Source organism: Colletotrichum jinshuiense, chromosome 4 (assembly GCF_051148585.1).
Source record: "Colletotrichum jinshuiense chromosome 4, complete sequence".
In the NCBI taxonomy this organism is placed as follows: Eukaryota; Fungi; Ascomycota; class Sordariomycetes; order Glomerellales; family Glomerellaceae; genus Colletotrichum; species Colletotrichum jinshuiense.
The window spans coordinates 5,062,401-5,077,013 of NC_139311.1; the positions used below are offsets into that span (position 1 = coordinate 5,062,401).

Below are 14,613 nucleotides of genomic sequence, written 5' to 3' on the forward strand. Positions count from 1 at the left end.
GCAATTAATCCGTATTGTTTCTCTCATAGTTGGAATTGGGGCTGGCTGACAAGTCTGTGTGTCACGAAATCCTCAGCTCGGCGTCAGATTTGGGTGTCTTATGTTTCTGACTTGGCCAATGAATTGCGCTTCCCTATAAAACACCTAGAGCCGATCGTCACACAGAACTGTGTGATCAGTAGGCAACAATGTGGCTAAACGTTTTTGTGTCTGGTCTCTCTTATGGAACATGTGATCGAGAGTTATTTATACGATGGTGTTGGCGCTTCTTGTTCTTATTCTCCTCCTCCCTAGAGCTCAAACGTTTCGTTGATAATTTTACCAATATTCGAGAAATCTCGCAATTATGGTTCGCATCCAGGGATTTGAAGGCATGCAATACTCCCGTGTTGGTGATGAGTTCGAGGAACAAGACTACGCCTTCTTCAACCAGCAGTATGCTACCTCGACTTATCAGAAGGACCATGACATGAATCCAGATCTCATTGTCAGGCCCAAGCATGACGAAGATGTCGTCAAGGCAGTTAACTGGGCCCGAAATAACAATGTCGCCGTTGCTGTCAAGAGCGGGGGTCATCAGTACAGTGGCGCATCATCCACGGGCGGCAAAAATATTCAGATCGACTTGACCAACACTTACAAAGACCTTATGGTCTTGCGGCCCAAGGACCCCATTGCTGGGGATCGAGCGCTTGTCTACGTCGGTGTTAGCAACCACATTATGGACTTCAACGCCTATCTCAAGCACAACAAGCTCTTTGTTCCCACCGGACAATGTGCCTATGTAAGCGTGGGCGGTCATGGCCAGACCGGTGGCTACGGACAGCTTGGCCGAAGCTTCGGTCTCTTTGGCGATCACATCAAAACCATTCGTCTGGTCTGCCAAGACGGCATTATTCGGGACGTCACCCGGGCAAGCGATCCAGAACTCTTCTACGCTATCCTCGGCGGCAGCCCGGGCAACTTTGGCATCATTACCCACTATATTGTCGAAGTTTACAGATCTAAAAGCTACGTCGGTTCCGTTGTTGGCCCTAACAATTTCAAGGGGCCACATGGTATCAAGGCGCTCTGGATCTACTCCAGGGAAGTGCTCACGAAACTCCTCACTACCGTTGCCAAGATGGCCGACGACCCTAGCTTCCCGCGCAACTTTGACCTCTGCGTCAGCGTTCTCAGTACGGAGTTTCCCATCACGGTCTTGTTCCAGGAGCTTAACAACGCCAGCGTGTGGGAACGAATCCAAGACCAGATCAAGAAGGTTCTCGAGGACAAATTCTTGACTTTCCTCAACGGCAAATTTCCTGCGTCCATTATACTCTATGCACAGTGGTGCCCGACCAGCAAGGACGACAAGTACAACGCCAGTGTCGACGCCTGGTTCAGCACCTTTCGACAACTCAAAAACATCTTAGAGAATGAGACGCTTCAATTCAATGAGTTCGACATGGAAATGTCAGACATGACAGGCCAATGGATCTTCCCAAAGGCGCGCGAGTTTGACCTCCCTTACGTCAAGCGCACCTACTCAACTAAGTCTACAACTCTGGTGAAGGACAGGTGGGTAGACGCCGTCGCCGACCGCATCGATCTTATCTATAACCCAAAGCAATACCTAGACGGCCACCCGGGCGAAAAGAACTTCGAGCGCTACCTTAGGTGCAAGCTCTCGGTACAGATCCAGTGCTTCGGGGGCAAAACCTCGCGCTTCTATGTCAACAAGGACAACGGCACCTCTTACAGTTGGAGAGATACCTCGGTTGTCCAAACACTCGACTGCTTCCACGAAGCCGACGAGGAGTCCAAAAAGTATGCCGATGCGTGGCAGGCCAAAAATGACTTGATCATGAACGGGCCCGACAGTCCCTTCAGCAAACAGGACAGGCGTCTGCTTTGGGGCTCTTATGGAGATTGGAACCTGGGCGATGAAAAGGTGTGGAAGTGTTACTACGAGGATGAGGCCAAGTACCAGAGACTTGGCAAGGCAAGAGCCAAGGCTGACCCCAATGGCACATTTTCGGCGAATCCATTTGCTGTCACGGCGGCCGGCACTGCACGGAAGCCTCAACAGTCATTTCTTTAGCTATATTATTTGTCAGGTGCTTTGTTTGAAATAATTTGTGTCCATAAGCACGTTACGACTTGAATACACGCTGCTCTAAATATGTTGTAATGATTACATCGCCATCCTCAACGCCAACATCTTGCCGATGTCCGGAGTGCCTAGTCCCGTGACAGCATCCCAGCCTGGAACAGCAGGCCAGCTTGCATTCGGCACAAGCTTAGCCCCAAACTCGGGCGGAAACTGCTGAGTTCCGAAGCCAGTCGTTCCCGTACAGCCTATAGATTGACCAGTTGAAACATCATTCATAGCTTGAAGACCAGGGCCGTAAAGCCACGGATTGAGGAACCCCATCGGAGGCTTTCCTGCTTGAATCAGGGCCGCATTAACCATTCCGACCATGCCCGCCCATATGGGCGCCGCAGCACTTGTACCTTGGAATCCGGACAGCTTGCCTCCGGTAACGAACGTAAGATTGAAGCTCTGGGCACTGACGTCTGGCATTCCCCTGCCCGAGGCGTTAAAAAGGCCGTTGAACTGGTTTCCGATTGTGTTTTTGATGTACGCCGGCACCGCTTGTTCTTGGTATGCTGGTCTCGCAAACTTGTCCGAAAATCCGCCGCTGGAAAACGGGTTTGCGCGCTCCGGGGCCACGCCTCTGACGCCTCCTACGCCCGTGACGAAGGGGCAGGACGCCGGGAACACGGGGGTGAATCTTGTGCTGTTTGTACCGTCGTTGGTGACGCAGGTGTTTCCCGGCCCGGAGTCGCCTGATGCAGCGAACATGGTGACGCCCCTCGCCCCAAGGGCGCCAAATTGGTTGCACACTTGCTGAATGTAGCCGTCTGGAAGAGACTGTTCGTTCTCGCCAAAACTAGTTGTTATGGTGTGTGGGAGCTTGTCGTCTGGTAGAGCGATCATAGCGTCCAGCCAGATTAGCCAGGGTTCGGTGGTATCTCCTGGCCGGCCTCCCAGTTCAAGTTTGATAGGCCCATCCCCTGCGACAGCAGTGACAATATTGGGCACTGGATTGGATAACGAAGCAGCGTACTGAACATCAAAGTTCAACTCCTCATTGGAGAACATATTTTGGTTCTGGTCGGTAGTACCCCCATTTATGCTGATGAAAGAAAAGTTCACGCCCGTGGACGTCGGATCGATATTTTTGGCAAAGAGTGCAAAGTCTGCGAACTTGGCCACCTGGTTTTGCGAAGAGTACACGCCGACTCCGCGTGCCTGACTGACGGACAAATTCGAGGGAACATTGTAGATGGCCCTGACACAATTGGGTGTGACGGTCCTGTTGCATGACGGGTCGACTTGAGCGCGGGATACCGGTGGTGGAGGCAAGAGTTCCATGTCTGATGCGAAAAGAAGTTTGGGCGTGGGTCCCGTAAAAGCTCTCTTATGTTTTCGAAGCTCGTCGATGGCAGATTCTCCATCGTTGGAAGACGAAGCCGTCGGGTTTTGGTGCATCATCGCATGTGAACAAAACCTTGTCGTTGGTGTAACCAGCGAGATCTTGTCCTTGAGCTCCAACGGCAGTGAGTAACTCAATGTCCTCAAGACCTCTTTGCCGCTGTCCACGTTGCGAAACCATGAAAAGTCTGCATCAAGGATGCTATTGGCATTTTTCACTGTCGTATTGACCTGGATCCAGTGCTTGTCAAAGCTGATTTCCGTTGATTCGACAATTCCTTGGTTGACAAGCCAGTTCACTATTGCTTCACGCACTCCATCATCGGGATTGAGAAGTGCTTGTGCCTCTTCTCTCGACAGATGTTTACCATATAACTCATGGCCTGGTGTCGATACGCCGTAAAGCGCACGCTCGATATGTTGACTTTTATCCACTGCGATTGACAGTCTGAACCGGTAAGCCGGATCGGCAGGCGCAGAAAGCACCCATTGCATGGGTGGGGTTTGGAGATCCTCCACGCGTATCAAGTCAGGTCGCAATGCATAGACAAGAGATCTTGTGAAGCAAAGGAAGACGAAAACAAATGAAGCTGCCATTTTAAATAAAATGAAGTCGTGCCCCAGGCACAGACTAATTAACGGATAAAGAACGTCAATAAACAGCAAGAAGAGAGACAGGCGACGTGTTGTGTGTTGGTTTGCAATGAGTCTGGAGCGGTGCGGACAAGGTGATAATGAAGTAGTCAACGCAGCCACAATGCTTTACCATGGATCTATTTACAATATAGTAGATTTACTGCTTGGGAGTTAAGGCGGTTCAACACTCCTTAGAATTTCCTGTCTGTTTAGAATTGAAACAGGGTCAAAACAACCGAACACGGGCATGAGCATGGTCAGTACTCCGCCTCACAATCCGGATCCATACGACGCTTCATGATTCAGTACCGACCTAGTGAAAGGTTAAGTTGCAATCGGTTTCAAGACCTTAATCACGACCCCATGTTCTCATCTTACCCTTTGGGACCCAACTGCCCAAGTAACAAAAACTTGCTCTGGTCCGTGAATATTAGGAGTAGAATGTCAGCGGACTTTGTACATAAACCTTAACTTGTAGATTAACCGGTGGAATCAGGGAAATAATTGCTTGCCTGCCGAAGCGCGGAAGACATTGTGTAGTCTTGGAAAACTTGATTTCTTTCTGGGCACTTTCCTTGCCCACACACCGCCAGCCCGTCGACTCAATCAAGACGTCTTTCTTCACCTATAACATCTTTGCAGAATGTTTTCGACAAATGAGGATACCAAGGGTATCTTAGAAAGGCGAAATTTGGTCTTTAGCATGAAATGATGTTGGTAAAGCATGTATTTGGATTTATGAGCGTTCTCGAAGGCTGGCGCCCACGTAGACAAAGAATCTGGGTGGCTACTTTTTAAGCTTGAGTCGCGGCACTACCGAGGATACTCTAACATCCCTGAGAAAATCGTCGCATTGAGGAGAAGCTTGCGTCATCTGAATTCGACGGTTTCTGGTCGATTTGGATGAGAGTGGACGGTAGGACGAAGCACGGCCGTAACCACTCACCAGTGGTACATAACGGAAGTCAGCCAGCCAATCCATGTCATATTTCTACTTTGCAACCAATCTCTCCAGTCAGACCGCCACACCGATATGTCCGCGCTTTCCACGCTTTCCGCGCAAACCTTGCTTAGTCCAATCCAGTTGCATGTTACAGGAGTTCCCTCCTTCAATGCAGCCAACTGCGACATAGGCCGCACCAACTGGAACACGTAATTCAGCAGCGCCTACGCGTCCGGATCCATCACGGCCACGCCCGACCTCACTCGTCAAGACCAGAAATATATTACTGGAACCAGATCCAAGAACTTTATCACCGGATCCCCTATCACATCTCCAAAAGAACCTCAGATAGAATGTTTCTCGGCTAAAGAGATGAGCGAGATCCCCTCAGGTCTTTGTTCCTAAGCCCGCAACTTGGGATATTGCTCGTCCGAATTCTGTTCAAATATCTAGCATCTGACTATCGTGCCCAACGCCTTTTATGTTACTACACTGCCATGCAGAGAAGACGTACCTCGCGCAGGATGAGAAAGTCGTGACGGCCTTCGTTCTTGCGCATGCTACTTTGGCTTGTGCCCCCTCTACGTTTGTCGATGCGCTGTAGAGGGTGGCCTGATACAACTGCCAGCATGAAAGCCTGCCCCCACTGGTAGAATACGTTGAGGCTTCAACAACAAGAAATTGTATAAGTTTTCTTGCTCTTACGGCTGGTGCCTCTCTAACACTGTTGATGGCAATGATGATGACGACATCGCGGTTGACTAACCCTAACGACTTTTGCAAGGGATGTCGATATAACTCACAGTATCAATCCTCCTAGCCGCCTTGACGAGTATATCCGTTGGTGATTAATAGAGCTGAAATACGTGAAAACCATAGGCAGACAATATCACCATCATCACGGACAGAAACTCATTCGTATTCGTCACCTCGCTATCTCGTAGTCCAGAAAACCGAATAAGCTACATCAAAGAGATTAAGCACATCAAGCTGGACAACATAACCATGTCGGGTACGCAAGACGCAGGTATAGGTAACCTTGCTGGCATAATTCTGTCGCACGACGTTCAGCCTAACACGCAAAAACACATGTTAAATATCTACAATAACTTAGAGCCGGGTCTCGCTGGTCGATTTGCGTGTTCGTTCTATGCCTTAGATCGTCAGTTGTTGCAGCAACTACAAGTTTTTGACTACACACCCAAGCCTCAAGCCGTTGAAAAAAAGGAGCAGATACTCATAAGCCCATACGCCAAGCGGCTACTGCTACCGAGCCCAAATTTGAATGAGGTCGAGAAGACTCGGTCGCGAAATGCAAAGGATGGCGAGGGGCGACCTTGGCTTGAATTCGAGAGTTAGAAATGTTTTTTCCCTCTCCAAAGACACTAGGGTACGTACATTCGGCACCCATATCGATTGTCAGTCGGGCATAGTTCCTAACCCAAACTCTAAACAAATCATCTACACCTACCCCCTCGCTCGGGGGACAAAAAGATGGCCACTTTACTGCCGGTCATCGACTTTTTCGATAGTTCAACCAGCCGCCAAACTTTTTTTCTTTCTTTCACCTTGAAACAACACCAGGATTCTGCGAATTAGACGTCAAGATCGTTCTTCGAATTTCTTGAGCCTTTTTATCCGTCATTCAGTGCTGCCGATGCTTTGCATAGGTACACGTTGAGCTGAAAGTGCAGCCGGCCATCGTTTTATCCCTTGAGTACCCCTCAATTCTTTTTCCCTTCCTTTTGAAATCCCTAACTTTTCGTGATCCGATTGATTCATCTTGTTCGACATTCTTTCAAGGCTCCGGAACGACCGTGCCATCAATGTCCTGAACAAAGAAACCCACACCTGAATTCGCCACAGGTAGCAGGCTTTAGGGTGTGGATACAGCTCTCTACAGTAGCTCTCGTCCATCGGCTGATTTGATTTCCGAGCATTCGCTCTTTTTAAGCGGTTAACTAGGCGAGAACCACTGGAGAGGGTTAGAGTTCAGGGAGGTTGGCTGCTCGCGGCATTCTTGGCTTTTGACCAGCGGCCCGAAGAGGGGCCGCGATTGTAGGTTCGGACGCTCTGATTTGCTTCCACGGTCTTTAGCGGGATCCTAACTGTTTGCGGGCGCGGCACAATTTCGTGGGGCATTCCAAGACGTGGCGAGAAGTCCAATCTTTCTTCGAAAAATCACACTTGGGCATTCTGATTCTCCCGAAACCCCACTTCGTTAAGACCCCCCTACAGAATCGTCTTTCCCATGCTGAAAATGTCAAAAAAGATTGTGACGATGACGATAAGCTCCGCGCCGCTAGCGTACCATAAGGCAAGGGCAGCTCAGCTGGCTGGATTGATAGTTCAAGGGAGTGCACCATTACTGTCTAAGGTTTCCGTCTATGGCCCTCTAAATCGGAGTTGAAATGGCGCTTGGCTAGCTCTAAATCCCAATTCCGTCATATATTACAAGAAGCAACCACTTAACTTAGTAACCAATCTTTCCCTCCGACTAGCTCGCCTCCTTCCTTCGTCCTCTTTCGGTCATTCCTTGATGTTTATGTCCATTTTGTGAACGTAGGGTTGTTCGCTGTCAGAGAAGTCCTGCAATGTCTTCAGAGTGCTCTGTTAGTATACAAATCCGCTCTTCTAGGGAACAAGCTTTCCCTTTCCGCCGTTGAAAATGCTAATGGTAGATCTAGACGACGTGCCTTGTCCAGGCATTGAGCCAGCCTGCATTTTCCAACCAGTCTCAGGCACAACTATGCGTCAACGAAGACTTCAATAGCCTTGTAGTAGGTTGTGTGAGAAAAGCATGTAGTGTTATCGAGTCTCTGAGTAAGTGAGCTATCATTATAATCACTGCTTCTCATACTTTCAAGGCACAACATTTAACCATGTTTGGCTTGTGTAGCCTTTGTCAACACGACGAGCACGGCATGTGGGTTTCCTCAGTCAGACCACAGCAATGAATCAAGGATGACCGTTATTGCCATGTTTGTTCTTGCGGCCATTTTCTTCTTATGTCGAGTTGTTGTAAAATCCATGAGATACTCTTCATGGGGGGGAGATGACAGTCTGATAATACTCGCGTTTGTAAGTCCGCGACTCCCATATCCCTTTCACTAACAATTAACTGACTTTTATTAGGCCGGCTTGATACCCTACGTGGTGCTTGTTCAATACAGTAGGCAATGTCAACGGAAAATTCAATGAGTCGATTGTTCGACTAACATCACCTTCCAGTGATTCCCCAAGGCCTGGGCCTCGATATATGGGTGCTCCATGACTACCAGATTACCAACTTCCTTAGGGTTAGCACTCCCAAACTCCTCCTAGATACTCTGTCGCTCGGATTCTCATACTAACAATGTAAAGTACCTCTTGGCTGTACAAACTCTTTACATATTCGTCCTTGCTGTCGTGAAAGCCTCCATTCTTCTCTTCTTTCTTCGCATCTTTCCGGAAAAGAAATTTAGGATTACTGTTTGGTTGACGCTGGCCTATAATCTCTTCGTAGGCTTCATCTTCATTGTCTTTAGTTTCGTCCAAAGACAGCCAATATGGCTCATCTGGGAAGGCTGGCGCGAAAAGGAGCCTCGTGGGGTCATCCTCGACCTCAATAAGTTGGGCTTGTCACACGGCGGCATGAATATTGTGCTTGATGTCTGGATGCTCATCCTCCCTGTGACTCAGCTTTACAAGCTGAATCTCGGAATGAAGAAGAAGCTTGGGATCATTGCCATGTTCAGCGTTGGTATCTTGTGAGTAATCCAACGGGCGGAGATGTTCTGAGGAGAAAAAAGCTGATGGGGAACCAGCCTCACCATTGTCAGTATCGTCCGCCTTCACAGCTTGACGACCTTTGCGACATCTTCAAATGCGACAGCCGACGCAAGGGGAACAATCATCTGGTCCGCGATTGAAATCTGCACCGGCATAGTTGTAGCGTGCATGCCCAACGCGCGACAGCTGGTGTGGGAGGCTGGGCGACAACTCAAGGATGCTTCGACCAGCTTCACAAACAACAGGACACACAGCACGAACTCGGGTTCTCAGCACATCTTGCAAGATCACTCAATCAACATGCGCGTGGCTGTCAACTCTCGGGACGCCATATCAGCACCAACAGATAAGAACAGTTACACATCTACTACTGCATTTAATTCTGATCGAAGGACCTCAAGTTTTGCGAGCGATGCAAAGACAGCGAGATAGGAGCAAATTTTGGGGCATTGACACGAGGGGAAGGTTATTTGGAAGTGTTGTACTTTTTTTTAAACCACGCCTCTTAATCGGTAAGAAAAGTTTATTTAGAAAATTGTAATCATCAAAAGTCACGAGCTAGACTATCATAACAAAAGCACACGTTATTAGATAGGTACAAAAACGGTACTTCCCATTCTTAGTGTTCCTTGATGCACTCCGATTCTTGTTGGTCACTTATCTAACGGTGGGATTTTTACTGACAGGGCGCCAATGTAATACTATCCAATAGTATTCTATAGGCTTCGTATAGAATGAACCTATGGTGACATTATCCTATATATAAGTCTTGATTGGGTGTGAGTATGGTTGACTTTCACCTTGGTGAAGGTTGCCGTGAGAGTGGTTATACATTCTGAGAACATGTCTAATGACATTTGCCAGCGGTCAAAGAATATGAAGCTCGCAGTGGGTTTTTGTAGTGGGGGATTTTAGTAGTGTCAGTCTGGTATTTTTGCGGTCTTGTCTATTTGGCACTCGGTCCTTTGTATTGAATGTTCTTTGGCTTGCTCTTGTCGGGTTGAAGGGTAGCTACTGCCGGGGAGGGTTGGCAAAGGAGAGCAATGGCCCACTCTCTTGGCATCTCCTGTTTCGTATACCATGGATCCGGCTTTACGGCCTTGGCCCAAGTAGATCTCAAGCGGGGCCAGCCCATGAGACACTGTGAGCAATAACAACCATTGAAAGAGGATGGAAATGAAGCCTATTTCCCAGCTGGTTTGTCTGTCTGTTTATAGCATGAGACGCCCCATAGTATGCTGACGCAACCTTTGCACCAATGAGTAAGAACCTATAAGCAGTCTGGTACTGCCGCGTGTCTTGTGTGTTGACACCGTTGTTTACCAGCGCCTTCGCAGGCATCCACCTGTTCGTTCACAACCCCTACTCCTGAATACTGTTGCTAATAAACCGGTTGTTTCATGTTGTATCAATTCGCGTTTTAATGAATACTGAACCACCGCAAAGACAGGTGCCGAATTCCAGCCTCGAAAGCTTTTCTGGTTTTTCATCTCACAAGACCCCGCGAGGTATGCTATGATGATAACCTTGACTTCCTAGTCAACCTTTTATTTGCTACGTGTAAATAAATGAGGCCTGTTATGTGAAATTCCGTTGGGCACTGCCGGTGCATTCTTACAGATAGGTAGGTACGTCGACTTCTGTACCTTCATGACCCAAGATTGGGCTGTCTGCAGCTGCTTCCGCTGTTCCCGTGTTGATAGTGCCAGCCTCTCTTGTTGCCTGCGTTACTGTCCATACATTCAGAACGCAACGAAAAAAGGCACTGAAAATGTTTCCAAATAAGAGAACATGAAAGCCCGTGACTCAGGGCCCCTAGAGGCGCGGTAGTGTCTGACTAAGTAGTTTAAGATGAGAAAGTCTCGCCAAGCCGGTTTAGGGAAAAGAAACAGCGGGGACGTACTGGGAGTGCGGAGCGAGTGAACTAACTAATCACGGCATCCCCTGGGGCTCAGTAATCTAGGATTAGCACTGCCAGGATAGGCAGCAATTAAACTTTTCTGTTGACAAGCTATTCGCGGATATCGTACTTAATACGCGGATAGCACCCCCCACGTGATTGTTGTTTTCTGCTGACCTCTCGTGATGGACATTCCGGAGAAGGCCAGTGGCTATGCTTGACCATACATCAACCTGACCGCTTTCGACCTGCGACCTGTCTCGCATTAACCAAAGTTCCCTTCACCGGCGCGAACTAGTCGCCGACAGTCTGTCGCACAACATCCTGCGCGCCCATTCGCATCTAATGAGCTTTCCGCCGCACCCGACTCTCCAAAAAAGTCAAAAGAGCCAGGAAGCCCTCCTCAGCCATGGCCGAGCCATCCGCCGATAATGCCGGCATCGTCGGTCGCGTCAGGGGCGCATCGCTCTCGATCATCAACGCGAACCCTCAATTGGGCGTGTGGCAGGCCGCCGGCACAGCAATCGCTCAGGCGCCCAATCTCACTGAACTTCGCGATCCCGAGTCTGGCGGCGACAACATTGCATTCACGGCGCAGGGCCACTCCGCGCGCTTCGCTGTTCAGGAGCCCGACGGTGACCTAGCGCTCATCAGGTCCAACACCGGGAGAAGAGCATCGACTTTCGGCAATGACGGACAGCCAGCGTTTCGCAATGTCTTCAACGACAAGGCCGAGAACATTCATGAGACTGACGAGTCTCGTGTATTGGCCGGTACCACGGAAGAAATCCCATTGGGCACGCGTGAAAGTCTTCTCCCAAGCGAAGGACAGCAATTCCGGCGAAGACAGAGTTTGTACGAGAAGCACATGGCAAAAGAAAAGGCGCCATGGAAAACCACGATTGCAAATGGGTTGAAAGCATTTTGGAAATTCTTCCTCACGCCGTCCGGATTCCTCATTACCATCTACTGTTTGAATATTGTTGTGAGTTTTTTCCAATGCTCTTCTGTTGCAAACGTTGAAAGACGATAATTTACTGACGACACAAACAATCTAGGCTTGGGGAGTAAGTTCAACATGAAAAAATGCTTGCTGACCTCAAGACGCTGACTCACTACAACAGGCCATGCTCTTCTTCCTGCTTCTGAAAGCCGCCCCAGCAATGAACTACCCCACCGCTGATGATGACAACTCCCCCCGGAAAAAGTGGCTCGAGATCTCCAGCCAGATCCTCAACGCCCTCTTCTGCGTGACAGGCTTCGGCCTAGCACCCTGGCGGTTCCGCGACCTTTATTACTATGTGCGGGCCGTCAACTTCAAAAACCAGGCTGCCATGCGTAAGCTCGCCGAGCAGAACAAGGGTTGGTTCCGGCCGCCTGCGTGGGCTGTCGAGAACGAGAAGGAGCTCGAAACGTTTACAGGCCAGGTGGCGCCGCCCACGGCGCTTTGGAAGCTTGGGTTCACCATCTGGATGATGGTCCTTAACACGTTCTTGCAAGCTGTCTTGTGTTACTTCATGTGGGGTTATAACCGACTTGACCGACCTGTAAGTGGCCCAACACTGTTCATGCTAGATCTCCCCTCTTCTTCAAAGTCAAGATGCAACCAAGCTAACATCCGAGCTTAGTCATGGGCTACTGGTACCTTTATTGCCCTAGGCTGCGGCGTCGCCATGTTCGCCGGCATTTTGTCATGGTGGGAGGGTCGAAAAGTCAAGAAGATTGAGGGTCCAGCAGTGACAGTTGTGCAGGAGGTATAATCACCGCGCGTAGCTGAGCCTGGAAGCCTTGCTTCAAGTGGGGGAGATATTTTGCTTTTATGATTTATAGATAGGCGTTCAACAAGTGGTCGCAGAGCTCCTTACGCTCTGTCATCACTGTCAACGATAGAATAATAGAGTTGGATGGGGCTCCAGCTCCGGCTACGGATAAACCGTATGTCACATCATGAAATACTTCCAACTCAGAATTTATGAAGTCAGTTCAATGTGATATGAAGGAGACGGGGTGCCGATTTACTTGCAATCATTTAGTACGTGTAAAGCATTATTGATCATGTATTCTAGATACCAGGAAATGTCTCCTTAAGTTTATTAAACTAAACAGAAAAGGTATGCAGTATCATTGAATTTATAAAGCAATCACACCCTTTCATGTTCATGTTGTGAATCCCAGATTGAAGCTTTCAGATCCATCCTGATAACAGGACGTCCAAGTGGCCTCAATCTGCAGCTCAGCATAAATCCAGCACATGGCTGAGATTTAACTAGCCGGACAGTCGCAGCCGTTGCAACCTTTCTTGACGCAGTAAAAGAATACGGTTAGATACTGATACTTTGTGTATACCTTGCTGGTTAGCAAGCTTTCTCCTTGACTCACATTTTTCTCCTTCTTCCGCCCTTTCCCTCTCTCCTTCCTTGTGACTGCCTCTTTTCCTGTTTTGTCTCCCCTCTCTTATTCACTCTTCCCTATTCTCGTGACTGCAACCTCTCGTTACATACACCCACACACACATACACACACACACAGCACAACACAGCACTGGTGTGTGGGCTTTGGATCATGGAGTCAATCCAACACAAAAGTGGCGCAGTGTTGTTCGACTTGGATAACACACTTTTTGATCACTACCATTCCCTGAGATCCGCTATCGCGTCCATCCAGGCAAGCTACGACAGTCTCGAAACGCATAATCCCCAAGACCTTATTTCCAAGTACAACAAGTCACTTCAGAAGGCCTACGACGAGTATCTCCGGAACGAAATCACTTACAAAGAGGCAGACTTCAAGAAGGTTCGCTTGTTTTTCGGTGAGATTGGGCTCCCAGAGCCAGATCACAAGCAGATCATTGAGTTCCGGAATATCTACAAACCAGCATACCGGAATCATCGAAGGGCGACGCCGGATAGTGTTGAGATGCTGATACGCCTACGCGAGAATGGCTTCCAACTTGCGATTGTTACCAATGGTCAACTCAAGGATCAGTTGGAGAAGGCGGAAGCCATCGGAGTGCATCACCTTGTCGATAAGATCATCACCTCAGAAGAAGCAGGTTGTTGCAAGCCCAACACCAAACTATTCCGTCTGGCAATTGAGAGCTTGGGGGCGTCGCCTCAGAAAAGCTACATGATAGGTGATTCTGTGGACTCCGACATCAAGGGCGGCCTTGAAAGTGGACTCAACGCCATCTTATATTCGCCCATTGCCACAGACTCTAAGCGCGAATTATTTGGGACAGCTGTGCCAGTCATCCGCAGCATGTCTCAGCTCCCGGAACATCTCAATTTCAGCCTCCCACGATTCGCCCCACGTATCTACTTGCAGCATTCCCAGGTTATCGCAGAAGGAATCGGGATGGATGTGGTCACTGAGCCACGCCATTGTCTCTGGTTAACGAAAGACACTGTGAATGGCCTTTCGAGGCAAATGGCCGGTGTCTTTGAAGACATTTCCAAGGAGAACTACGTCTCTGCCATCTCCCGACTTGAAGCGATGCTCAAAAAAGTCGCGAAAGCTGCCTCGCCGATCGACGAGACTGCCATTCAGATCTCATACCCCGGCCAGGACCACCAACTAAGCGAATCGAGCACCGATTTCCCAGTTCATATCACGGAGAGACTGCATAGCGTCCGCGTCGACTACGGAAAATACGTTTTCGCATCCGAACTGACGATTGAAGCTCACTTACGAGAGTGCATTGAACTACTTCAAAGCTACTGCGACAACCTCATGCGAGACCACCCAAGAGCAGCACTGCGCAACCTTCGGTCCGTGATGTTGATACTGGCTAAGGTTGCTGGAATACAGACTTCTGTAGTCGTTGAGGGCGAAGGGCTTGGTCTCGACGGGATTTGAGGAACCAGACTGTTTTTGGTAGTGGCC

General features: G+C 49.1%; 4 protein-coding genes across 4 annotated transcripts; 3 read left to right on the top strand and 1 right to left on the bottom strand.

Annotated features, from left to right (window-relative positions):
- Window positions 1-346: 346 nt before the first annotated feature.
- On the top strand, window positions 347-2,083 carry EsH8_IV_001280 (FAD-binding oxidoreductase; the record flags this gene model as incomplete). Its single annotated transcript, XM_083266170.1, has 1 exon — window positions 347-2,083. The coding sequence occupies one exon, from the start codon at window positions 347-349 to the stop codon at window positions 2,081-2,083; it is 1,737 nt and encodes a 578-aa protein (XP_083125065.1).
- A 93-nt stretch (window positions 2,084-2,176) lies between these two features.
- EsH8_IV_001281 (S53 family peptidase) lies at window positions 2,177-3,976 on the bottom strand (the record flags this gene model as incomplete). The annotated part of the gene is made up of 1 exon (XM_083266171.1): window positions 2,177-3,976. The coding sequence occupies one exon, from the start codon at window positions 3,974-3,976 to the stop codon at window positions 2,177-2,179; it is 1,800 nt and encodes a 599-aa protein (XP_083125066.1).
- Window positions 3,977-8,024: 4,048 nt separating this feature from the next.
- EsH8_IV_001282 (uncharacterized protein) lies at window positions 8,025-9,263 on the top strand (the record flags this gene model as incomplete). Its single annotated transcript, XM_083266172.1, has 5 exons — window positions 8,025-8,141; window positions 8,196-8,232; window positions 8,292-8,359; window positions 8,424-8,809; window positions 8,867-9,263. 5 exons carry the CDS (start codon window positions 8,025-8,027, stop codon window positions 9,261-9,263), a joined length of 1,005 nt encoding a protein of 334 aa, XP_083125067.1.
- A 1,877-nt stretch (window positions 9,264-11,140) lies between these two features.
- Window positions 11,141-14,586, top strand: EsH8_IV_001283 (uncharacterized protein; the record flags this gene model as incomplete). The annotated part of the gene is made up of 5 exons (XM_083266173.1): window positions 11,141-11,716; window positions 11,790-11,798; window positions 11,856-12,278; window positions 12,360-12,485; window positions 13,396-14,586. The coding sequence occupies 5 exons, from the start codon at window positions 11,141-11,143 to the stop codon at window positions 14,584-14,586; spliced, it is 2,325 nt and encodes a 774-aa protein (XP_083125068.1).
- Between the last annotated feature and the right edge of the window lie 27 nt (window positions 14,587-14,613).